Source organism: Protopterus annectens, chromosome 5.part1, assembly GCF_019279795.1.
Source record: "Protopterus annectens isolate FY-2018-M chromosome 5.part1, PAN1.0, whole genome shotgun sequence".
NCBI lineage: Eukaryota > Metazoa > Chordata > Ceratodontiformes > Protopteridae > Protopterus > Protopterus annectens.
In genome coordinates, this window is record NC_056736.1 from 631,551,535 (window position 1) to 631,579,101 (window position 27,567).

The 27,567-nt window shown below is 41.7% G+C and overlaps 1 protein-coding gene across 3 annotated transcripts in view; it reads right to left on the minus strand.

Annotated features, from left to right (window-relative positions):
* The window catches only part of USPL1 (ubiquitin specific peptidase like 1), a 1,186,769-nt gene that overhangs the window by 384,778 nt on the left and 774,424 nt on the right, over window positions 1–27,567 (minus strand). For all 3 annotated transcript variants that reach the window (XM_044073246.1, XM_044073247.1, XM_044073245.1), the window contains exons 7-8: window positions 20,838–20,948; window positions 15,206–15,335 (exon numbers count right to left, since the gene is read on the minus strand). In XM_044073246.1, the coding sequence (XP_043929181.1) occupies window positions 15,206–15,335; window positions 20,838–20,948 (241 nt within the window). The remainder of the gene's footprint in view (window positions 1–15,205; window positions 15,336–20,837; window positions 20,949–27,567) is intronic.

Below are 27,567 nucleotides of genomic sequence, written 5' to 3' on the forward strand. Positions count from 1 at the left end.
GAATCAGAATAAGGAGAATACTCCTGCAAGTCTTCAGCCGAAGACTCTGAAACATCCGAAGCCTGCTCAAAACTCCCCAACTCTGGTTCCACCCTAGGCCTCTTATCAGGAGGGGGCAAAGAACCTCTAATCAAAGTAATTAGATCTTCTGCCATTTTAAGCATGTGCTTCTTGGGCACAGATCCTGATGAACTACGAGTGACACCAACAGAAGCTAAACCTGGCCTGCCTCTGGGAGAAGCCTTGGAAACAGAAGGAGAGGGCCTAACCACCCTAGGAAGGGAGGGGAGTACAGTAACCTGAGAAGCCCCTTCAGCCTGACCTGCCTCCTGAGAGGCCACATCCTGCAATAACAAAGTCTCCCCCTGGGACTCCAGAGAAACCTCCGGCGGAACCACCGGTTCCACTGACACCTCTAAAGAACCGGCGTCCGGTACAGACGACTCTTCTTGCCTGGGTTTAGCTGCTTTGTCTTTGCGCTTCTTCGAAGAAGCGGGCGTCGGAGCATCCGACGGCATATTATAATTGCACCGCTTCCCGAAGACCAACCTGGCACAATCTAACCTTCGCTTAATAGTGCGCTTATTAAACCTAGCACAAAAGCGACACCCAACAACGTCGTGCTCAGGCCCCAAACAAGGAATACACAAAGTATGATAATCTCTATGCGGTATCTGTTTCCCACAAGAAATACAGTTATTCACTTTTTCTGACATCCGGTAAACCACTGAGGCAAGAAAAAACTAAAATATTCCCCAACGGGGTACTTAGCCAACTTTGACTGGGTCTGAAACTCCGAATTCGAAAAATTTCAGAACGCCGAACGGCAGTTGCAACGCTGCTTCTGCATCGGACCATGCGGCAAAAAAGACTGAGGATATGACGTCGGTCATGCGCATTTGTACCCTGACGTCCTGATGTCAGTCTTAAGCGCCTTGACCGACGTCAGCCTATTACTTTGATATCCGGGCCGACCGAGGACAGCGGACTACCCAAGTGTAAGGACTGCAGCAATGTGAGATGAAGAACATCATATGGGTTGAATACCATAGCTTAGCTGGGGGAGGTGGTATGCTCTAGGAAAAGGATGGTGTAGCTATCAATCCCTGCAGGACTGCCGAAGCAAACCCTGCTCTGGATCTGGAATATAAAGGGAGGTTGTAGTGTTTGGAAAATGTATGCACGGAGCTCCATGTGGCAGCTTCTAGAATGTCTTTTGTAGGCACCCCTCTTAAAAAAGCTGTAGAGGTGGCTGTAGCTCTGGTGGAGTGTGGTCTGACATTGGCTGGCACACACTTTCCATGGAAGGAATAACAGAATCTGATGCAATGTCCAATCCATTTTGAAATTGTCTGTTTGGAAATTGCTTTTCCTTGTATTCCAGGGGCGTAAGCTACAAAAAGCTGATCAGACTTCCTACTGGTCTTGGTTCTGTCTAGGTAGTAGCGAAGTTGTCTGTGTATGTCCAAGGTATGTAACAGTCTTTCCCCTTTGTTCTCAGGATTGGGAAAGAAAGTAGGCAGGTGAATTGCTTGATTTAAAGAAACCCTGGATACCACTTTTGGCAGAAAAGTAGGGTTGGTTCGTAGGGAGACCCTGTCTCTGTGAAAAGTTATGAACGGTGGTATTGCCATTAAGGCCTGTAATTCCTAAACCCTTCTTGCTGAGGTTATGGCCAGCAGGAAAGCTGTCTTCCAGGAAAGAAATTGTAACTCCACAGAAGCTGCTGGCTCGAAGGGAGGTAAAGTCAATTTTTCTAGGACAAAATTGAGGTCCCAAGCTGGTACTGGTGCCCTTCTTGGGGGCTTTATATTCTTGATTCCTCTAAGAAATTGCCTAAGCAAAGGATGTGAAAACACAGGTGGATCAGTGTTGTATCTAGCTGAGATAGCTGAAGCATGCATTTTTATGGAAGAGTATGAGAGTCCGTTATGTAACACATCTGCCAAGTATTCCAGAATGAGAGGGATGCTCAAAAGTGATGCATCATGACCCTTGTTGGTATTCCAAATGCTGAATCTCTTCCATTTGGCTGAGTAAGCCTTTCTGGTGGATGGTCTGCGGGCTTCTGTTAGTATACGCTGAACTTCCTTGGAGAGAGGTAAATTGAGGTTATTTATGGGATTTCCCAAGCTGTTAGCTGTAGAGTCTGGATGTTGGGATGAATAGTCCTGAAGTTGTGATGAGTCAGAAGTTGAGGCCATTGTGGAAGGGCCCACGTTTTGTTGTGACATACTCTGTAGTAGTGGGTACCAGTGTTGTCTTGGCCAGCCTGGAGCTATTAGGATCCCCTTCGGTTGCTCTGCCTTGATCTTTAATAACACTGTGGTCATCAGTGGCAGGGGTGGAAATGCATAAATTATTAGGGAGCTCCAGTTGAATGAGAGGGCATCTACTTTCCATGCTTGTGGATGATATGTCCTTGAGCAGAACTTTTGTAAGTGATGATTGAGGTGGGAGGCAAATAGGTCCACGTCCGGCCTGCCCCATCTCGAGGTGAGTCGTATAAAGATGTCTGGATGTAGCCTCCATTCGTGGGGATCCAGGAAATTCCGGCTTAGACTGCCCACCAGAACATTGTCTTTGCCTGGAACAAACTGGGATTGTAGCTCTATGTTTAGACCCAGTGATTTTTCCCAAAGATTCATTGTCAGTCTGCAAAGGGGGTAAGAATGAGTGCCCCCCTGCTTGTTTATGTACCACATCACAGTGGTGTTGTCTGTCCGTATTAGTAGGTGGCCTTGTTGAAGTTGTTGTCCAAAGGCCTCGATGGCATGCATTACTGCTGGCATTTCTTTTTGGTTGATATGCAGATGTGTTTCCTTTAGGGACCATTGCCCTTGAATACATCTGCCCTCCATGTGCGCCCCCCATCCAAGGTCTGAGGCGTCTGTGGTCATTGTCTGTGTTATCTGAGGTTTTTTGAACGACATGCCTGTGTTTAACTGGCTTACTGTGGCCCACCATAGAAATTCCTTTTGTAGACATGGAATGAGTGGAATAATTGCTTCTAGGTTGTTGCTGTGTTGAGACCATAAGCTTTTTAAGTACCACTGAAGCTTTCTCATGTGTAGTCTTGCTAGTGGGACCAAGAGAATGCAGGATGCCATGTAACCCAGGGCCTGTAGGAAACTCCTTGCAGTCATGTGGGTGAGCTTTGCTAAACTTTTGAAGTAATGAGCTAACTTCTTTTGCTTGTCTTCTGTCAGGTAAGCCATTTGAGAGGCTGTGTCTAATTTGGCTCCTAAGAAGGTTATTTGCTGGGATGGCTGAAGTCTTGACTTTTGAAAGTTGACTGTGTATCCCAGAGCCTGTAACAAGTGTATGACATAATTCAAGTTTTTTGTCAAGGTTAGTTTGTTGTCCGCTTGTATGAGGCAATCGTCCAGGTACGGGTAGATTTGAATCCCCTGGAGCCTGCAATGAGCAATTACTGATGCCAGGCATTTCGTGAATACTCTGGGCGCAGTAGATAAGCCAAATGGCAATGCTGAGAATTGATAATGCTCTGGCCCTGCAGACGTCGTGGTCTGGGCCAAGGCAAGGGAGGCAGTAAGAGTGGAAATCCTTATGAGGTATTTGTTTACCACAAGACAAACAATTACTTACTTTTTCAGTAATTTCTGACATCGGCTGTGGCAAGAAAAGGTCCCCAATGGGGTACTTAGCTTTTTTGATGACTTCGGTTTCGAAGAATACAGGAGCTGACCGACCGGCACTTGCGAACTGCTTCTGCTTCGGACACCGCGCGGCAAGAAAGACTGAAGATGGCGTCGGCTGATGCTTATATACTCCACCCGCTCTGACGTCGGAGAGAAATGCGACATCAGTCGGACCCAGAATTTGGAATCCGGCCGACCGAGGGCTGCCTGAGGCAGGACAACCCATATGTTATGACTGCAGTTGCATTCTTGAAGGACATCAGCTAGCATCTCTTTTTGATTGATGTGAAGATGCATCTGGTTTGCAGGCCATGTGCCCTGAATACATTTTCCTGCCATATGGCCCCCACAGGCATAATCTGATGCATCCGTTTTCGGTGTCTGTCTGGCTGTGGGTAAACTGAATGGCAGACCCTTGTTGTGGTGACAGGCTTCTGCCCACCATCGAAACTCCTGTTGCGGGCAGGGAATGAGTGCAATTACTGTCTCCAGGCTGTGGCAATGCTGAGTCCAAACACTTTTTAGATACCATTGTAGATTCCTCATATGCAGTCTGGCATATGGAATTAGTAGAATGCAGTATGCTATGAAACCCAAGGCCTGCAGGATTTTCCTTGCAGGTAAGTGGGTTTTTGTTGCCAGTTTCTTGAAGTAGTCAGTTGCTTTTGTTTGTCTGGCGTGAGATAAGCCATCTGGGCAGTTGTATTTAAGCTTGCACCCAGGAATATTATCTCTCGAGAGGGCACTAGTTTTGATTTCTTTTCGTTTACTGTGTACCCTAGGCCAATTAGTAATCTTTTTACAAACGCCAGATGCTTTAGAAGAATGTGTTTGTTCTCTGCTTGAATTAGGCAGTCGTCAAAGGAGGGATATATTTGAATTCCTTTTTGTCTGCAAAACGCAATCACTGGTGCCAGGCATTTTGTGAAGACCCTGGGCGCAGTAGATAAGCCAAAGGGCAGTGCAGAGAATTGGTAATGCATTGAGCCAGCTATGAATCTGAGGTATCTTCTGCAAGATTGTCCGAATGGGACATGCAGGCATGCCTCTTTTAGGTCCAAAGTTAAGAGCCAAGCCTTCCTGCCTAGCATGGGCAGTAGCTGCTGTAGAGTCAACATCTTGAATTTTGGAACTTCCAGAAACGTATTTAGTATAGACAGGTCCAGTACTGTTCTCCAGGTTTTGTCCTTTCTGGGTACTAGGAAAAGTCTGGAGTAAAATCCTTGCCCCTGCTCTTGTTGTGGTACTTGTTGAAAGGCCCTCATGTCCATGAGGGCTGTAATTCATTTTTGTGCCTCTGCCCACTGATTGTGGGGCAGGTCTGGCATACCTTTTGACCTTGGTAGAGTGTGAAAATAGAACCTGTAGCCTTGGGACACTATGTTCAGAACCCATTTGTCTTGGGTAACCATTGGCCAATTTGATGAAAAAAGTGCTAGTTTTCCTCCTAAGGGGGCTGCCAAAAGAAAAGTGCTTGGATCTGGTAGAGGAAAGTCATTGGGACTGTTTCCTGTAAGGTTGTGATTTCTCTTCTCCACTTTTGGAGGTAGGAGTACCCTATTGTTTAGGCCTGTATGAGCCTTGGGGCTGAGATCTGCCACTTTGTGGTCTGACACTGGAAAGAACCAATTTTTAGAAGGCCAGTTCCTGCTAAACCTGGGTGGCTGTACCTGTAAGAAATCCTTGACTGTCTGCATGGATTTTGCTTTATCCTCCATTTTTGTTCAACACCTCTTCTGCTTTAGTACCAAACAAAGTGTCATGCTGTAATGGTGCATCTAATAATTTTGCTTTAACATGATCAGGCAGATTCTGTTCCTTTAACCAAGCACGCCTTCTAATCACAGAACCTTTAACTGCGGCCCTGCAAGAGGCCTCCAGTGAATCATAACCACATTGCAAAGTATGCTTTCCCACTTGTTCAGCTGCATGCAATAAATCCTGCAATTCCTTGTTCTCTGAACATCAGTATTTGTCAACAATTTCTGTTTAAGCAGTGACATTAAATATTGCTGATATTTAAGCATATGAAACTGACAATTTAAAGCCCTTACAGCCAGGGTGGCAGAAGTGTAGACTTTTTCCCCCCAACTGTCTAGAGCCCTAGAATCCCTATCAGAGGGGACAGGGTTTTTTTGCAGTGGAAGCTTTAACCCCTTTGGGACCCTAAGATAGTTTCTGGGTCAGCAGCGGGGTTTTTACATAGGAATTTATGAGAATCCGGGACCCTGTAGTATTTGTGTAGCTTAGCAGGTGCAGGGGGTAGAGAGTCAGGGGATAGGCCGGACTCTAAAAATATATCTACAATGTCTAGAACAGGTGGAATAGCAAGGGGTCTGTGCTGAGGAAGTAGCAGAAAGTCTATGAGCCTTTTCTTAGATTCAGAACAATCCTGGCTCTCCCAGTGGAAATGCTCCCTCATGGTATGCAGAGTTTCCCCAAAAAAATAATCCTCAGGAGGAGAGGCCGAAGGAATGGAATCTTCAGCATCCGAATCCTCATAGGGAAGCATGGAGTAATCCTGTTCAGAAGAGGAATCAGAGGAAATAGAAACCTGATCAGAAGAATCATACTCTGTCTCTTGCCTAGGCCTCAGGAGAGGGATGGGAGCCCCTGATCAAAGTAATTAGGTCTTCTGCCATTTTGAGCATCTGTTTTTTAGGCATGGATGTCTGAGTAGGAGAATGCTGTACTCGTTTCTTTGTCTTTAGAGCTGCTTTAGTCTTTGAAGCTGAAGACGGCTTAATATGTAGTTGTGTAGGTCTGAAGACACCCTCTGTAGACGATGCCTGCTCAGCGGCTCCGTACCCATCTGAGGGAATGATTTCCAAGTGTCCAATACATTGAGTATCCAGAGGCTCAGTTGGCTCCATGTGGGAGTCAGAAGCAGCCTGTGACTCTGAGGTAGCGGGCGCCAGGGGCTGCGAAAGCACCTCACAGAACCGGCGACTGGCCTAGCAGAGGCTTCGTCGTCGGTTTTGGACCTCGGATGCCTATCCTTTTCCTTGTCCTTGCGGTTTTTGAAAACTCCGGTTGTCGGCTGGTCTGACGGCATTATATAATTAAATCTTCGGCCAAAGTAATGAAATGCAAAATCGAACAGATGCTTGACAGTGCGTTGGTTAAATCTAGCACAAAACCGACAGCTAGCAAAGTTGTGATCAGGGCCTAGGCAAGGAATACAGTAAGAGTGAAAATCCATACGAGTTATTTGCTTCTCACAAGAAATACAACTGTTAACTTTTTCTGACATCGGTCTGGAGCAAGAAAAAAGTTTCCCCAACGGGGTACTTAGCTTTAATGAAGACTTCGGTTCTGAAATTCGGATGTGAAAATCAGTCGGCCGACCGGCACTTGCAAACTGCTTTTGCTTCGGGCACCGTACAGCAAGAAAGACTGAAGAGAATGGCGTCGGCTGCATCTTTTATACCCCTGGCGCACTGACTTCAGGGAAGAGGCGACAGCAACCAACGCCGGAACTAGACTTTGGAATTCTGGCTGACTGAGGGTAGCCTGCCAGCAGGATAACCCAAGAGTAATGACTGCAACAGTGAAACACAATGAACATTTAAAAAGGTTCTGCAAAATCGCAAAGGTGAACTCAGGCATGCCTTCTCATAGAAATGCCGGAACCCGCCACTCTGCTTGTTCCTTCGGCTGCGTGGGCAATGAGCCTCATGAACAGTTGGCAATTGAATGCAGGGTGGCTAACTGGGAAGCTAATTTTTCTTTAGCTCCCTTCAGATACTGCTCCTTGAAGGGTATCCAAGAGCTCCTTGATCAGATCCCTCGGCAACCTGGTAAAATGAAATAGATAATTCAGTGATCTCAGGGCAAAGGTCGCTGAGGGAATGTTTCCCCGACATCTATCCATCACCCTAAAATATTTATTAGGAGGATGAATAGTTTAACTCTCCTCGGAAAGTTCTCTCTTGGTCGCTGCCACCACAACCATGGCATTTACTGCAAACCCCCCCCAGTCCAGAAAGCCTTATCAGATGGAGGAGTTTTAATCTTATTTGGTCTCTGGGGAATCGGCTAGACGAAATCTGGTGTCTCCTATGCCTGTCGTGAGATTAGCTCTATAAGCTCATTGGTGGGCAGAGTCACCCAGGAAGTAGACTGGTGCAAACCAAAGACAGCCAGGCAACACAGACTCCTCGGCAAGGGGTTATTGGACTTTGTCACCCCTCTACTTGAAAATGTCAAGAATCTCCCCACAGGAAACATCCTCAGGGGTGACTGTGGGGAATCCTCATCCTCATCTATGTTTTGTTGTCTTCAGTGGCAGATTCCTCAGTGGAGTCCAGGTGTTTCCTCTTGCATAACATCTTCAGAGGAACCTTCTCAGTGTAATACTCTAGTGAGGTAGGAGCCTAGGTTCCCGCTGTCCCTGAGGAACAAGATGTGGTGAAGAGGATCGCTAGGTATCTGGCTGGGATAACAGATCTGAGAGGCAGGTGACTTTTTTGGTGCAGTGTCAGCCATGGTCCTTTCCAAAGCTCCAAAGGCTAACTGCTCCTGGAAGGACAAGGACTCCGAACCTGATCAGCACTGTTTTCGGGACGAAGACTCCTCAGTCCAGAAGACAGCTCACCAAGGGTTGAAGCCGGTACTGAGCTCACTTTCACAGAATCCCCAAGGGGCATAGATCGCTCCAAGGATCTTGTGAGTCGACGACAACAGAGGCTCGCGAAGCTCACTTTGGCTCCGGGAGCTCTCCTGCTCCGAAAAGGCCTATAAGCTCAAGTCTGATCCAAGGAAGAGGACAACCTAGGGTCAGAACTCAAAGGCACCGGGCATATCGGATCTGTGAGATCCAAAACTTGCCCTGAAGTCAGAGGAGGAAGAGGGAGAGTGGACAGTTTAGTTAGACCTGGAGCTGAAACAGCTGAGGTAGAGGGGGACATAGTGACACCCTGTGCCCATAACATCTTCTGCACCATCTGTTCCACATAATATTCCTGGTCGAACTGGAGGACATAGCAGAAGGGGATCTTGGCCTCAACAGAAAAGGGGACGGTACCCTCGAAGGGACTGGGTTGTACGAGGGAGAGTACTGTGTCCTTGGCAAAGTCAAAATTGGCTTGAAAGGGTTAACTGTCGTATCCGTCCCAACAGACCTGACCCATCCTTGCCAGATTAGATTGGAGCCGAAGACGATGAATCAGATGAAGGAGCTGTTGGAGCAGAAGGCTCCATTTGGAATAGAGACTCCCCAGACAAGGGAGATTTTATCTTTTTGGACTTCGGCTCTGAAAAATCAGTTGGCGCAACAAAGGTTTTGTCTTGGTCTTGTCTGAAGATTTGGAGGGTAAGGATGTAGCAGGGCTCGGATTTAGTTTCAGAGGTAGAATTTGTCTTAACCTTTGCTCCAGAATTGGCTTCAAAGGCTGAAGGCAACATCCCTCTTAATATGAGTTTGTTTTTTTGGTCAATTAAGGCTCTACTATTAAAGGAGTGACATATCGCACAATCCTCCTGTAAATGCAGAGGTCCAAGACGATATACACAAGGAGTGCGAGTCTCTAAATGGGATGCCTGCACCTCGTGTACTTCCTGAAGCCAGATGGTTTCTCCACCATAACAGAGAAAAAGGGCACAACACACACAGAGGCACTTACTCAAGAAAAAACAGAGGAAAGAGAGAGAGAGGGGGAAAAATCTACTAATAGGCAAGAAATACCTCAAAGGTAAAAGAGGAGGAAAGTAACCTATCAAAAAATGGTTACTGGCAGAAAGGAAAAGGAAGAAGTAAAAAGTGAGCTAAATAAAGTAGCGAGCAACACCGGAACAGACCAACAGTTCAAGAAAGGGACTGACTAGACTTGTACTATTGAATTCTATACAATTTTGAAAAGGTGAAGAAAAATTACAAGCTGATACCAGGAGCTAGTGGGAATGACCACATCTTCGCAAAGTGGCAAACTACATTTGGGGTAATAGGGAGAGATGCACTGTAGGTAAGGGGGGAGGCACCCAAAACCTTTTTGGTTGCTACGAGCTTGCTAATAGCAGAGTCAGATCTGAACCCACATGTGAGGAGACAAAAAATTGACAATATCAGATTATATATATATATATATATATATATATATATGTGTGTGTGTGTGTGCACTTTTTTTTTTTTTTTTTTTTACATTTTCTGAGACATTTCTAGATTGAAAATTACAAAGTTCACGTGCTGACAATCTGTTATCACAGTCTTCCCACCGATAAAATGAAGGCCCATCCTTACACTCGCCAGGAGATCCAGTAAAAACTTTACGAGACTACTACTTTTTTCTTCTATTACCACACCTAATAGTCAAAAGAAAAATCCCTGCCTTTGCCTACAAATTAGTAGCTGCACAACTGAGTTACAAATGATGCTTCCAAAGATTCAGTGGTATTCCCAACAGTCCTATAATCTTATCCAAGTGTTTTCAGGCAGTTTGGTGGACAACGTACCCTCCAACGTCCTTACTGAGAAAGGAGCACCAAAATGGTAACAGTATCAGTACACACAGAGGGGTAATGGGACATTTGGGATTGTCTCACTTCCAGCACACAGATATGGGCACTTCTTTCCTCTGCAGTTGACAGTAAGATTCCCCAATCCATCAAACCAGAGGCCAAGCAGAAATACAGAGGGTCTTTACCCCCTGTTTAAATCATAAAACAACCGCATAACAATCACAAAGGAAAAAAAGCCTAGCATTTACTACCTACGCTGTATAATCAGCAGAACTGCTAGGCCTGGATAAAAGGTAAAAATGTAACTTAGGGGCAGTGCCCTCAAGAAAACGAATTTCACACAAAATACTCAAAACAGTCCCAAATCACAGCTCTGCTGTCTCCTAACTGGACTGAATCCAGAAACCTGTTCTTCCCCCCTCCACAAATTCTGCTGTCTCACCACACCTTGGTAGAAGCCTGAAGGTGAAGGCAATTTAACAGGCTATATTCCAGGCTGTCTGTGCTAGCTAGTAACAATAAGTCCCCTTCCTCTTTTAGGTACTATGCAAATGTAGTGCTTTCTGTAATCTCTTTCAGGTTCTGCGCTTCCAGACTGTTTTGAATATCTCTGCAGCTATGCTAAGGGTCAATAAGTACAGCAATTAATTGATGCGATGATGTATCATAGACTGGATACACGCAAGAAACCTTGAAACCATTTAGCCGAAGTGCTAGAGGTTTTAATCCTGAAATGAAAGTCATGTTTTAATTTATCTGGGTTCTAACTTCATGTGTACTTAAAACTGAACGGGTAACCCTAGGGTGCTTCCCTGAGGTAGCAGTTGCAGGTGATGCACTGCTTCTAGCCCTCTTCAGATAAGATATACATTTCACTCTTTCCTAAATGGGGGAGGGCTACTGACAATCTGCAAGGCTGCTGCACATCTAACACTGGAGGGTGCACTAGTGCAGCGGTAGCATTGTCGCCTCACAGCAAGAGGTTCTCCAGTTTGATTTTTGGCTGGAGTGTCTTCTGTATGGAGTCTGCATGTTCTCCCTGCGTTCGTGTGGGTTTCCTCCGGGTGTTTTTGTTTCCTACCACATCACAAAGACATGCATCTGAAGTGTTTCTCCCCGGGCCTCTACTGAAAATTGGCTTTGTTCTAAGTCGGACTTTCCCGGTAAACAAATATTAAATAAATACAATTTTCTCATACTGCTTCAGCATCAGTTGGGACTACGTCAAGGATCAACTACTGAATTCCTTGTGCTTAACATTAAACAGATCCACTATCTGCTTGGAAGGAAAGAAAGACAATTTTATCAGGAAAGTCCACTAGGACCAAGGCCCCCTTTTCAGTGGAGGCACATGGAGAAAAGCTCCATATGCATAAAATTGAAAAGCAATACATTCTATCACAATTTCACATTTTATACAAAGACAAATATTTATATGTACATAACAGTAATACATGTTAAGTTTACATAAATATTTGTAATATTATATTGTAGAAGTGTTTAATCAATGCTGCAGTTTCAGTGCTGAGGTGGTTCAACAAAAGTTTAAGTATATCACTTGCAATTGTGGTAATGCTAGTTGGTAGCCTTAAAGAACATACAGGAAAAGTGGGACAGACCTGAAAATGGAAGTTTAGGGCTAGTAATAGTTTACAATTTTAATTCTACACAGCGGGCAGTGATGAAGGTTGTTCTGCAACTTTTAATGAGACAGCCTCTAACTCTGTAAAAGAGACACAAGCTTTTGGTGACACCCCCCCAGTACTTTGCTGAATGTGCAATTCAAATTTCAAGTTATCGTCAACAGTGACAATCTTCGAAAATCATTGCTGGAGACGCTTCGATTGCAAAACAAATTTTAAAATCACCTTCGCCAGTAATCAGTATGGGACCTGGGGATGAAAAGGAGTAATTTTTTCGTCTTTAGACTTAGGATGAGGTAGGATTTAGCCAGCCAAGATTCAATGAAGATGGAGTCCCGAGTGAATTGATGAAACTAGGTAGAACCATCAGCATAATAGGATTAGGCTGGCATGTTTAACAGGAGTGCACAAATTAATAAATACGCTGAATGAGGGGGGTCCTTGTATCGATCCTTGGGGTACACCTCGTAGGAAGGTGGAGAAGCTTATGATTAACAAGTAAGCTTGGAACCAGGAGAGGGTGGAATGGGATAGGCCTAATGATGCTAGCTGAAACAGTAGCTTTTCACAGGAGACACTGTTGGTGGCTTTATTTAAAAGAATAGTGTGGATACGATATCGATTATGTTGCACTTGCGATTGATTGTATTTATGAAGTTGAATAATGCAGTGTGGCTTGGTTTGAAACTGTGCTGCATAGTATAGAATAGAATTTTGTCAAGGAGATGTTTAAAGTTGAACAGGGGTGCATTTCTCCAGGATTCGAGACAAGGGTGACAGAATGGTTATGGACCTGTAGTTGGAGAGCTCAGTGATGCTGCCTCCTTTGTGTAGGGGCAGGATACAAGATTTCTTCTAGACTGAGGGAATTTAGATTCTTGGAGAGATGTACTTATCAGAATATAGAAAGGATAGGCTATAGTGTCAATGGCTATTTTGAGATAGTTAGCTGGTACATTATCAATAGCCAATGTGGTGGGTTTAAGTTTGAGGAGGTAGTTCTTTATTGTACAGGTAGGGACAAAGCTGAGGAAGAAGGCACTGGAATTGCTGATGGGTTGAGAGGTATTTTGTGGACTATTATTGTTATAGAGTAGTGAATTTACGTTGTTTATGAAGATGAAGTTCAAAACAGTGGCAGTATTTATCATTTGTCAAGTCCCACTAGGCTAGTAGCATACTAGCAAGGTGGTATTTATACTATGGGAAATCCGGCCAGGGCATCAGGGAATTGTACTAAATAAATTACCAGGAAAAGGAAATATGCCATTCAAAAAGGGAAGTGATAGATTATGTTTACGTTGTCAAGACAAATTTACTGAACATGTGTTTTTGACATCTAAAAGAATAAAAACGTTACGGGGAACACTGTGTAAAAATTTTTTTGATAAAAAAATGGATAAAATAAACATGGATATGATTAAATATGGATACTATAATAACAGAAGTAAAGCATATGCTAAAATAAGTTTTATGTCATATAGGTTATATGGAATGAAAGAATAAACAAAGTTATATTTAATGGTAAGTGGATTTTAGAAACAGTATTAAGATCAGACAGTGGTTACAGAAAAGGAGTGGAGGTCAAGCAGGTATGAAATTTAGCATGATTGCAAGGAAAATTATGAATATATCTATATATTTGCACATACGTGAACATTTGTAAATATGTTGTAAATAAGAGTTTTTTTTGGTATATAAATAAAGGTTCCCTACTGTTTGACAGGTGAGATGGTATCTTCTATATCCACCTGGACTACCACCAACTTAAGCAGATGGGACCTTGGTTTAACATCTCATCTGATGGATGGCCTTATGCTGTGTTGCAGTGACAGCAATCAATTTGACTGGTGTGAGACTAGAACCCACACCCTTCTGCACCAAAGGTGTGTGCGCTACATTTTGCACCACACACTAACAGTACTGTTTGGATCCATATCAGGGCATGGTTTGGGCAGCTGAAATTTACCAGGGGTAGAAAGCTTTTTGGTGGAAACCTAGAAGTCTTGGATTTTTATAGCGAGTGATTTTTCAGTCAAAGCAGTAGTTGGATTTTATCTAACTTAATTTTGTTTTGGTAAAATTGAGGAGATGCCTAAAGTACTGACAGTCTACTGGAGTTTGATTCTGTTACCAACTTTTCCAGGCCTTATCAGCTCACAGTAAAAGCACTTCTGGCTTGTGATTGAGGAACTGGCACTGTACATGGTAACGTCTCCATAACTAACACCAGGTTCAAGATATGAAAAGTGTGAATACCACAAAATAAATGAGTGCTGCAGTTGCTAGTCACACACAGTCTGATGCATGAAGCAAGACTATGCACATTCAAGGGACACAGGTGAAAATAATTCTGCCAAGTTGGGGCTAGAAGAGGAAATTTCCAAATGTTAAGCACACTGCATAAGGTTTCTGATGTCAGATATGAGATGAACTGTAGCTAAGATCAAAACGTGCCACACTTCCAATGGAAGTACCCCTGTCACTTTCAGAACAGTACTGCCTTTCAGGCTCTCTCTCCAATCCAGAAATTGAACTAGAAATGATACGGTCACACTGCTAAAGCAGTAAGTAAATACATTATTTGCCATCTTCCTCACCATCAGTGCTCGATACTGTTGTATTCCAAGACTCTGCACATTTTGTTCTATTCTGTAAGAGAATGGACGGGATGATTCACAGAATTTAAATAAAGACCCAGGTGATAAGCAAATTTGTGCTTTCCCTACATTACTGTCCCATATCCCCTGGATTCTGATTTCTCATATCAGCCTCTTTTGTGATGTCTGAGTAAACTATGGTAAATGGTGTCTGTATTACATAATCAAACTTTTAAAAGTTCGAACATCATATGATCGAACTTTTAAAAGTTCGAAAATGTAATTAAAAAAATAAACCAAAGGAAAAAAACCTACCTAACAGTTTCAGCAGGGGGGCAAGCCCCCCTGCACCCCCCACAGCAAAATGAGAATGGGGTCTGTTGACACACCTGTTTGAGATATCACATAAGCATAAAAGATACCGTGTATTCCAGAATCCAGAGGCATTCTTCTGCTACGACAACAGAATCCTTCAACACTAACATGACCTGGAAAAACTGAGACAAGAAGAGGACTTTATCTTTGGGCAGAAGTCTCTCTGCTATTCCGTGTCCAGCATAGCTCAAGGCACAATCACAACGATCTCCTTTCTGGAGTTAAGATAAGACTTGAGAACTAATTTCTGCAGAATTTTGGAGCTTGGTAAAGAAAAAAAACTGCATGTTTTTCCAAAAAAAAAAAAGTAACTGAAGCATACGTGTTCAAGTTCTTGCCCACATCTAGCTATTATTCACAGCTGTATTCAGGCTATCAGTACAGCAAATGCTTAAAAAATGTAGAAAAATCCAGCTATGGACATTACAGTACATATCAAACTACTGTAAAGCAAGAGAATTTTTTTTACCTGTCATTGTAGTTGTACCCACAGTCTGAACATTCAAACTTCCATGTATAAAAGTGCAAAAAAAGTTTCTCTATCTGTGGATCTTCTTTCAAAATAAGTGGAAGAGCAAAAACAGGGCTTTCATATTTCCCTAAAAAAAAAGTACAATTTTGTTTTAAACTTTCATTTTACCCATTTACCTTACAGTTACACCAAGAAAGATGCATCAGTTTCTAGACTTCATTTCTTTATAATATATTAAGAATCAAACCAAACATTAATGACAAAAATAAAAGGCTACTTGACTTCACACCAACCCAAGGGAAATATGCTCGTTACCAATAACACTACATACACATTTGTTAACCCTTGTGGATGTATGTTTCAAGCCTTGCTTGTATAAAAGCTGAAAAACATTACTGTTGGAAACCAGAAAGCAAACACTATTTTATTCTGATGGAAACAACTTCAAGGCTGCTCTACCTTAGGTAGACAGGGAACAACCCTTATAAACGTTTTACAATTAGCCATCTTGTTTTTGATCTGTAGTGTACTGATTGAACTAGAAGATTTCAGTAGGTATAACACATGCAAAGAATCTGTACAACATAAAAATATGTTTCATCAGATTTGAAGATAATTGTTAAAACACTAGCCACATACCAACAAAAAACAGCATCAATAAGAGCAGATTAAATTATCATAAGACCAGAAGACTGCTATAGCACTCAAGGCTGATACTAAAATCCTATCCATATCAATGGCAGTTAACTCGCATGTCCAACAGCTCCTAGCCAATATAAAACACTTGGATGACAGATGAAAACAGCCTTAAATCAAGCAATTACCCATTTAATGCTACTTAAACAAAAGCTCAACTAGTTAATGCAAGTGTAATTTTTTTAATCCAAAGGCAAAGAACATTTGATTGTAGGACAAAAAAAGTTGGCTGGCCACTAACATTCTACTGGATAAGAGGCAAATGCCAGTCCAAACAGGCTAGACTATCAGACCTTGGTCACCATCACCCAATAGGCTGGTTTCCTTGTCATGCGGCCAAAAGCAACCTCCTGACTAAACACTTTCTGTAAGGACAGAAAATAGGTAAAGGACAAAATGCCCAACCCCAAACCACAGACACTTAGGTTGTGACTTCCTAAGAAAGCGGTGATCCTTGTACTTGAACATTTACCACTGTGCAAGTTACAGGTGTGCTTCAACTTCAGTTTTATTACAGGTACACAGTCTATACGTAAATATTACTAGCAGTAAGAAAATACAATTTGTCTGGTTTATGTGGTACAGCATGGATTTGAAATGATCAATTCCAAGATCAGCCTGGGCTGCATCAAAGCAAGAAGAGTTCAAGTTACATAAGCGACATACCACAAAAAGGATACACAATGCAAAAAAGATTTAAACACAAAATACAGACAAGATATTTACATATACAGAGATACCCAGGGATTTATTAAATCCCTACTGAATCACATTAAGGGCTGCTATAAAACAGGCTTATTAATATAATGCATTACTTTGAGATTTACAGACACAAAACTTTATCCTTTTCTTTGGTGGTGATAGGGCTTCCAATATGTATGAGGACAGCACTGTAGGACAGTCTATGTGAGGTTACTTGCTCTTCTGCAAACTTCTAGTAATCAAAGGCCTTTTGTATGTGACACCAGAGTCTCAGGTGCCTGGAGTACCTGGCTGGCAGAAGGTCTAAAACAAACAAGGCTGGCTCTTAACCACTGTCAATCACATCAGGAATAACTCAAGGCCTACTTATCATAGTGGGGCAACCGAAACTTTGGAGAAGTGGACATCTGTGACAGGTGCCTGGGAATCTGCAGCTGGTCTAAACATCTCGGAAAACTCATCTGAGACATATGTGGAAGCAGAAAGGTGATCTGTCTTTACCCAAGTGGAAAGTTTAGGATAAGCACAGATCAAGGGGAAGTAAGTCATGAGGCAACACCATGTTTGAAGTCTACAGGCTAAGGCATTAATGTTAAAGTCACAATAGAACTGAAGCCCTCTAATCTAGACACATTACCAAAAATAGGTGTTAATGCTGAATACTGATGATTATATCAAGATAATGAAGAAAGAAGCTTGTGATATTAAACAAATAGATTGTTTTAGTTGACATGCATTTGGAAGGTCAAACTGACTTTCAACTGTTACAATATTTTAAATCTTCTTCACTTAGAATTCTCATAATTTATGGAATTCCTAAGATATATAAATCATTATCACAACCACCCATGAGAAACAACAGGTTCATCTTGCGGATGGGTGACAGAGCCTATTTCTCAATATCTGGATTCACAATTAAAGTCAGGTCTATCTAGATCTCAAACTATTGTAAAAGACACTTCTGATTTTGCATTTGAAATAAAATTAACTTGACCGTTTTGCTCTGTGAGTTTTTTTATTTTGTTTTTGCTCTTATAGAAACATTCTATGAACATCTGTATAAAGCAGGGGAATATGGAAACCAAGAAAAACACTAATCAAAATACTTATCAAGGACTTCATTACGCCAATATTAGAGGCAGATGAGAATCAACAAATACTAAGGAAGGAAGAGGAGATAAAAGTGGTGATATATAAACAAATACACAGGGAAGTCGCAAGGAACTGAAGGCAGTCCTGCTAAAGATGGGAGAGAAAAAAGTGCTAAAGATCTGGAAGGTTTTGATTAACAATATTTAAACGGGGGGGGGGGCAGCATCTTAGAAGAAAGCTGTGGTGGCTGTATTACCCAAAGAAGGTAAAGGACCCTTCAGATCCAGCTTCATGTAGACCCATTCCCATTTTAAATCTATACTAGATAAGAAAATGGCAATAAAAAGTTAACACATACGGATCAGTGTGACTTTGTGGAGGGAATGCAAGCATTTCACAATGTTAAAGCAGTGTTGATGTAGGGGAAGCTGAGTTTAGGTGTTGATACACAGAAGACAAAGTCAGCTGGGATTTTATGAGCAGGGCAATGGTAGCATTTGGATTCCCTGACAGAAAAAGGATTTAGGGGGATATTATGAAGGGTTAGAGGCAATAATTAAGGTGGTAGGTTTCCTCTCTGGCAAGCTGTATTTGAACAGATGAACCAGCCAGGGAGGAGTATCTTTCCCCTTGGTTATTTGCTTTATATTTACAGCCAATGGCAAAGAAAATAAGGAATTCAAAGATTCAAGGATATAACTTGTATGTATGGTAGTCAAAAAACCCTACAGCTTTAGCCACAGCTGATATTTTGTACTTGTTGAATCTAGAAAAGAACATGTTGGAGTTGTGGAACATTGAAACTTTTTTCAGGCGGTAAAATAAAAACAAGGATAAAATGAAGGCTACAGCAGTAAACTATGTACTTGCACACAAGTTGTTTCAGCAAAATTCACACTGATGCGAATGTGGTTAAGATTAAATATTTAGGTGCATGGAGTAAAAAGGATTCTATTATGGCAGCTAAGGACATATGAGAAAAGACAGAAAAATAAATAAAAAAATCATAATGAACATGGACAGCAAGATAAAGGCAGAGAAAATGTTTCTAGTCTCTAGTTTTAAATACATGTCAGGAATATTTTTATCAACCACAGGAGAAGTTGTGGACCATGGCTGAAAGAATTTGAGAGGGAAATAGGGCAAGTTGACTCTCCTCAGACACAACAAGGTGGTTTAGAATTACCCGATTTGAAGGGATATCACAGATCTATTTAGTTAAGGCTCACATATAACACAAGCAAAAGATTATAAATCAAAGTGGAAAGTGATGACGAACAGAAGGGGGATTCAAGAAACCAGTAGAGTAATATTTGTTATGCAGGTCATTAAAGAGAACGATAACCATACAGAATACCACACTCAAAGTAACAAAGTATTCTAAGAGCTAAGCTAACACTGGAATAGAGAAAGAAAATTCTTTTAATAGGAATGACTGCAAGTATGTATATAGAAAATTGGAAAGGAGGGTAGAATTTACTGGTGGAAATTAGCAAAAGAATCAAGGTATTGGGAGTCAATAACTAGACTGGAGCTTAGACTACTGAGGTTAGAGACTGGCATCCCTATCAGGGATTGATAACAGAGTACAGCGAACAGAAAGTTAGGGGAATGCCAAGTGAAAGACCAGCCGTAGGAGAGCTTTTCATTGAGGATGTTGATGTTAAAGAAGCTGCTGTTAAAATAATTGTTAGGGCATATAAAATATTGCATGACAACCATAAGAAAAATCAGAAGGGGCTGGAAAAGAATGGGAAGTGAGAATGGAAACATCTGTATGGATTCCAAGTATGCAGCAAAGTCCAAGGTTTAGACATTTTGTTTGGAATGTTTGCAAAGGTATTTTTATACCCCAAGCAAACTTTAGAGAATTTTTCCTCGTGTAGATACCAAATGCTGGAGGCATTTATAGGACAGACAGTGGTGACGGGGATGTGTTTTTAGGAATGTAATGAGCTGGCAGATTTAAAAAGGTCCCTTCAGAGCACTTTATTAAAAATGTTGAGGAAATAAATGGTTGCAACCAAGGAAATGATTCAGTTGGTGTACAAGAAATGAACTGCCCAGATATAGTAAAGACTTGCCAAGTTTAGTGCTACCGTCTGGGGGGAAAAACAAATTGCTAGAAATTGGAAACCAAAATATAAACCAACCATAATTGAAATACTGATTATTACAAAAGACAACTGGAGATAGGCTCCTTACAAAAGGGAAAAGAACAAACTATATAATGAATGGAATTTATGGGAGCAATACATGCAGAATAATGTTCAGGAGGATGAGTGAGGTTTAACAGAAGGCAGGAATTGAGCAATTTATATAATGATGGAATAAATAATTGTTAAAATGAAAACATATGGATAATGCATGAAAATGAAAAATATTTGCTAAGGTTTGTTCTCTTTAGAATTACTGTAGGTGTACCTATGTTATCATCTACAATGCAAGAATTCAATAAAGGTATTACAAGATAAATAAAATAAATGCAAGAAAGTTCCCAAAGTGGTTACTTTTTTCTGGATGTTACATTTAGGGAACAAAAGGAAGACAGGAGACCAATAATTTTATGCAAGAAAACTGAAAAAAAAAATGGCTCAAGTCATATGTCATTCTACTTATCTGAGGGGAAAAAATTTGCTCATTTTGATGGGGACATTGTTAACGTTGGGCTGGAAGGGCAGACATCTGCTTCTGGCTAATTTTCGAAGATGAAGACTTGCACAGTACAATGATCCACTAAATTCAATACTCCCTTTTCCTCCAAGTGTCCGTTCTCCCAAGGAAGCAAACAATTCTGAAGTCAGACTTGCTTACATTTTCATAGCTTTGTCGAAAGGTGCAAGGATACCAAGCTAGCAGTCTGATGACCACAGATATTAAGATATGCCCACTTTTGTGCTACTACCTGTTGATATTGCAACCCAGGTTACTGCCAGGTCAAATAGTCTGTACCAGCTAACTGTCAAGAAGTCTTAAACAAAGCAAAATTAAATCATCTGAAATGGCGGCTTAGCATTTAGAGGTTAAAATATGGATTCTACAAGGCAATATTTTAAGAAAATGACTGCTTCTTAGTCTTAGAACTACTGTATGAAATCAGTAAAAAAGCAGAGTTCATATTTTATCAAATCTGACTTACCTAATGTACACTTCAGTTTTGGCTGAAGAACATTATAAATGTTCTCTCTAATGCTAGAGAGATGGGATTCGGCTTCTTCCAGAATATCAACAGGAACCAGTGGAATTTTATCTGAGTAGAAAAGCAAAATGCAGAGCTATTAATCCACTGGTACACAAGGGCAAGGGTTAACTAAACAACTATTTTCAACAAAAGCATCACAACAAGCATAGCCAGAGTAAGCTCATAAACAGCATCTATTACATTCCTTAACATACTCTGTGAAAGGTAGCGCAGTGAACTAATTCAAACTCCACAGCAACTGATAAAAGATAAATCAATTCCCGGGGTACCATTCTGTCAGAGATTAACGTCAGCACATTCTGGCTGACTTCAACAAAGTTAGAGCTTGCCCAATGCTAGCCACCTATATGGTGATGCTATAAAAGCTATCCAAAGTAGCTACAACCCCGGAATTAGTAATAAAGAAAGGTAGGTGGTGTGTGTGCGCGTGCATGTGCTGGAGAGGGCCTTATCCCAACCTCTTGTTAGGAACTGCACTGTGCTACCTTAAGCACAAACAAAACTGGATAAAATGAGTTTCAATAAAATATAACAAGAACTTTTCAATGCTTGCACATACCCAGAGAATCAAAAATATTTTCCTTTTCTTGAAAAGGGAAATATAAAAAAAGCACACCCCCAAACTAATGCAGCTTGCAGATGCCGAATGTGGTTAAACTTAGCAATGCATACATATTAATTTCAAAAAATTATGGATTAATTTAATGCTGTCCCCAAAAATAAAAATGTTTAGCCAGTTTTTGTATTTGCTATACTTCTGCTCAGTCAAATCTGAGATTCCGTCTGAATGACATAAAACCTTTTTAAATGCTCTTTTTTATAGAACAATGACAATTATGCCTATCTTAACAGTTAAAATATGGACAGCTACCTCACAAGCTGTGCAAATAAAGTTTAAGCGACCATTTTTTTCTGCATTGCATTCAATAACGTATTGTTGTTGTGACTTTCGGCTTTTTCCTGGTTAGGGGTTGCCACAGCGGAACTCCGGTCCACTAATGATTGGCAGTTGATTTTTACGTACCAAGTTGCCAGCCCTGATGCACAACCTTCAACGAATGTACACATTCAAGAACATATTAAATTAATAAAATTGCTCAGTTCTGGTGAAACAAAGGTAAATGCTGCACAATAATGACCATAACTTCTAGTGCTGTGCTTTCAACAGGAAATGTAATTTCTGCCTCTTGATGTACCTGTCTCACATATTCATGCTTAGTCTAATTCCCTGAGATATACTTAAAAACAAAATTATAGCATATGGCTAGAAGGCATTAGAACCACTTGACAATTTCTCAGGCATAAAACATCTGCCCCCCTACACCATAATGCACCTTTGTAACAAGCAGTTTTATATCTTCAGTGCGATATGTAAAGGCATATGAGGATTAGGAAAAGAGAAATTAGAAACATGAGACAACCTATGATAAAGACCGAGGAAAGTGGGGGAGTACGTTATGGAAAAGCTAAGCAGCCACTCAAATGACCGAGTCCGTTTTACATCAGATATGACAAGCTACCAGCCTAGAAACACATAGGATAAGTGCTTACTACATTCAACTGAGTTACTGTGACAGTTCTAAACTTATGTTTGGCACTTACTGTAGTATGAGTTGGAACAGCTTTGGTTTAAAACTGAGTTGAAAAAGAACCTAGCTATTTCTAGACTTCTGAGTGCTGCAGAACCTTGAAGTGTGCTGTTAAGTTTCTGGTCAGTGGGCTTGTTTGAAAGTTTTTACCTTTTCTGAGTGGTTATAAGTAGCTCATATTTGCGTAGCACTGCTCATCATACAGCTGTATTTAACTAGACACACAGCCACATAGAGTCTTGAATTTCTCTATTCTAACTTCTCCAAAAATTCCTAGTGTATTTAACAGTCAGTAGCTCCCTGAATTAGCTCTGGTTTGTGTGAAGCTGCATGTTGCTCTTTGTATCTAGTCTTACATGGTTAGCTCTTTAGACCAGACTTAGATTTAGAACAATGGAGTTGCACTTTCTAATCATCTCTGTAGCCAGTCCATTTGAAATGGTCATTCTGAGACAATGCAACAATTCTCATGTTTAATGACAACCACCTACTACTTTAACAATGTGTCAGAGATAGAGTTATACAAGGCTAATACAGGCAAATCTCTTGCATGCAGCCACTACTAACAGCAAGCAGGTTTGTCAGCACTATACAAAGACCACATTAAACCAACACCACACAACTCAGACCAAACAAATAAACCTACCTATGCAGAGGCTCTCAAAGTAACTTGCCAAAACAAAGGCCTCCTAAACGTAACCTAAGAAACAAGCGACCTCAAAAATAATGCAGGCAGCACCCATCATGAAATGCACATCCAAGAGCTACACTGTCAAGTTAAAATGCCATAAGACAAACCACTGTAAAATCCAATATACTAGTTACAGGTGACTCCAGAGTGAGACATGCCAACATGCCACTCACCAAGCTGTGCAAGGAGAGTGTGACGGTCAACTGCCCATCAGGTGCCAGGATTCACCACATCATGCAAACACTCGAGTCCTTGCACCATAAGTACACATATGACACTTATTGTACATGTGGGGCTAAATAACTGGAGATGTACCTCTCTGGCCAATATGAAAACATGACTGCTCTCAAAATAGGTCTGAGGCAGCTATGAACATAGCCTTGGGCAGCATCACCAAGGATACTGCAAAATGAACAAAAGACAATGGACTTCAACAACTGGCTTAACTTCTGGCATCATTTAAAGGGAGTACCACATGATGGCTGACACCCAAACTACATTGCTAGGGATGGCCTACATCTCTCCCCCAAGACTTCCTTACACTGGCAAAAACCTTGTCGACCCCACAGTACCTTTTTTAGGCTATGTCAAACATTTAAAGCTCCAAACACCACTAAATAGAATCTGGACAATACAAAGACATTACTGCTTGATGCTAGAAGCCTTAAAAAAATTCCACAACTTAAAAGCACTATGCATCTTGGGAAAACAGTGACATATGCATGATCACAAAGACCTGGTTCAAGACCAGTGAAAGCACTCCATCAGTGCAGGTCTTCAATTCCTGTCACTCATACAGATCCACTGCATTAGACTAAGACACTAAAGGCAGGTGTCGCCTCTCGCTCTCCACCTCCAGACTTGTTAGACGAGATGACAACCTGGAACTCTTCCACATCCAACTTACTATAAACAAAACCCCCTATGTCATCATAGCTAACTATAGGACCACCCTGGATTCTCTTCATCCCATACTTCTTACCTAAACAATATGGAGACTATGTATTAAGCCAAGCACATTCTCCTAAAAGATTTCAACTCTCCCTCCATGAACTGGGAGATGTTCTCAAATGTGTATGGCCAGACATTTCAATACAAACTCTCTGGACCAGTTAGTCTGCACCCCAACCAGGGTGATAAAATCCTGGACTTTGTCTTTACAAATATAGAGAGCTCTGATCCCCCCAACTGTTACCTCCTCCATGGTCAATCAAACCACAACTCAATTTCATTTACAGCAGAACTGAAGTCTGAAGCATCCTCCAATACCTCAGTATTTATAGGTTATGCAAAGGCTAACCTACTAAAAATGATTAATGACCTGGTTAATTTCTTAAATCCCTTCTACCTTGATGATCCCACTGTCTATGCAGAAACATATACTGCCAAATGTTATGCACATGTAAATAGCTGGACAAATGCACGTTTCCCAGTTAGAAACTAACAATGCCAAATTCAAAAATATATCCTTACAGTGGAACCCTAATATAAACAGGCTCAATAATAAAAAATTTTGCATGCAAGGAGTTTAACTCTTAAGAAACCAAATACACTCTTGCTAAACTAAACAAGGAATTCTGGTTCCTGATCAAATCAGCCAAAGTCAGACATGAAGTAAAAATCGCCAACTAGGCAAAGGATATGCAGAAAGCCTTCTTTTAACTATGTGAAAAATCACAGAAAATTACCAGCACTGCGCTGAGCCAATACTAAATGACATCACATACTCTGACTCAAATGACACTACAGACCTACTAGCACACAAATTCAGCTCCAACTACAACCTGCTGTCCCCTTCACATATTTCCAGATCAAATACCCACACCTACACCCCCCTCAAATCTCTCCAAAACAAGTTGTCAAGAACTATCACAAGCTAAGAACACTACATCTATAGGGCCAGATAACATACCGGGCTGCCTACTGGTTTGTTTGAAACGTAATTTATTTGTTCATTTGTTAACCAGGTTAGTCCAACTGAGTTTGCAAACAAACCCATTTTCAGTGGAGACCCGAGGGGAAAAGCCCCAGCAAATATAAGTAAAGATAAAGTGACAATATACAAATATTAAACAATCACAATACAAAAAAATTGTAAAACAGTAAAGGTTATTAACTACTTGCATTGCACTGACAGTAAGCACAACTGTAACAAGACTTGTTAGACACCCTAATGCGGCTACTATATACTGTAGTCATATACTACGGTGCATTTTTGTGAAGTTTTGGGCAAGTGTTTACTTGCCCTGGGAAAAATGCGCAGTTTGGGATTTCAGTTTTTGTTATTTTCGAGCATGCAAAGTAGATCCCATACAGGCTACTGAGAGGAGACCATTGCCTTGTGTACAGAGCTTCAACAGACCATATTCTATAAGACCTATAATACACTTGCAAGTCCAATAGTATCATAAATATCCGCTCAAGAGACCTCAGTCTTTTGCTAAATTAACAGCACACGCTGGAGGGTTAGGCACATATTACAGAGAATACACAGCTTGGATGAATGGATGACTAACCACAAATTTCACCCACAGTTTAGCATTACTGGTCCTCATGGATAGGGGACGCATGCAATTACCATTTATGCAGACCTATTCATGGCCTTCTGGGAGGAATAAATGATTTATGAACCAAATCATAATATACATCTGGATGAAATAGATGTAGGGGGATGGTATCTGAATGATTGGTGGATGGTCTGGAGGGCTGATGGCACATATAGGTTCATAGATTAGTACTAAGCTAGCTGCCCTTGCGAGCCATTTTAAGCCTAGCAAATTATCCCTTGTGAGACTCAAACCCTGCACCTGGCATTTGTAAGGCAAGCACCTTAACCATTAGGCCACCCTTATTGGAGTTTATACAATATGAGTCTGCTCTTCAATTTTTCCCTTAGCCCTACTAGTTCTCTCCTCTCCTGCACTTATACTAGCTTATTAGTCTAGCACTTTACCAGACTTCTTGTAGCAATTATTGCAGCACACAAGTGCTACCAAGCACTAAAGGTTCTACAAGGAAACCAATCCAGTACTTATCAATGCCCACCCCTCCAGGTATGTCTAAAGGTCAGTTCCCTGTGCTTTCTCCTATTAACCTAGTGAACTTGGGCATCCTGAGGCAATGTAGCAACTGCCTCATGTATACCGACAACCCTCTCCTATTACCTTCCAACACTCAGACTTGCGAGAGATGCACTTATATATCCAAACTGGAAGCCACACACTCTCCAGTCAAGACCGGAATAGCTGGTCAAGAGGAGAAGGTCAACACTTCCACCACACAACATAGAACACACAGCCCTCCAAAACACACACCAGCACTGCCTTCACATAAAAACACAAACCACACACCCACCTTCCCGGTAGCTCTCAATAAAAAAAATCGACCCAAGCAGCAGAGACCTCCAAGTCAGAACCGCACTCAACCACCACAACACAACACTAATCACGAGTTACAACTCTCCTAAACAGTGTGCCACTCAACCAAAGCCCCTAAGGCAAAACAACGTGCCCAACACACTAGTCATAGGTGACGATAGTGAGGCACACAGATGTCCCACTTACTAGGTTAAATAAGGAGAAAGCAGCGGTCAGCTGCCTGTCAGGTGGCAGGATCCACCACAATGCACGCACCCAGGTCCCTTGACAACAGGTACGAATATGACTGTCATTGCACATGTGGCCAAGACGTACCTCCCTGGACTACATGAAAAAAGACATGGAGGAGCTCTCCGATTATGCAGCCCAGGCGGGTATGATCCTAGCCCTGAGCAGCATCCTACCATCACCCAGAATGATACCACAGTACAAACAGAAAATGATTGATTTCAAAAATTGGCTAAGTTTCTGGTATCATTCTAAGAGGATCCAGTATCTGTCTGCCTGGGATGACATGATTGACAGACCTCAATGCTTTGTTAGAGATGGCCTGCATCTGGTCACCCCTGGGCTTCTGGATACTGGCCAATGCTCTTGCCACCCCTATAGTGCCCGTTTTAGGTGGTGTTCCAAAGATTAAATTATCACCGTAGCAGCTACAAACAAATGCAATCTGAGGGTCATGCTGCTCAATGCTAGAAGTCTAAATCTCAAAATGAACTCGCTTGAAGCACTCCTTAAAATGGAGAACATAGACATTTCTGCAGTAACAGAGACCTGGTTCAATGCAGCAGAAAGCACCCCTGCACTACCAGGCTACAACTCATTCGACACCTTTCAGGCCCAGAACTTGGACCAAAGCTCCAAAGGCGGTGGTGTTTCCATACTCAAAGGGTGTGCACACCTTCAGACTGGTATCCCAACTTAACACAGAGATACTTCATGTGCAGCTAACATTGGGTAAGACAGCGATTCAGGTCGTAGCCTGCAATAGGTCCCCAATCATGCCC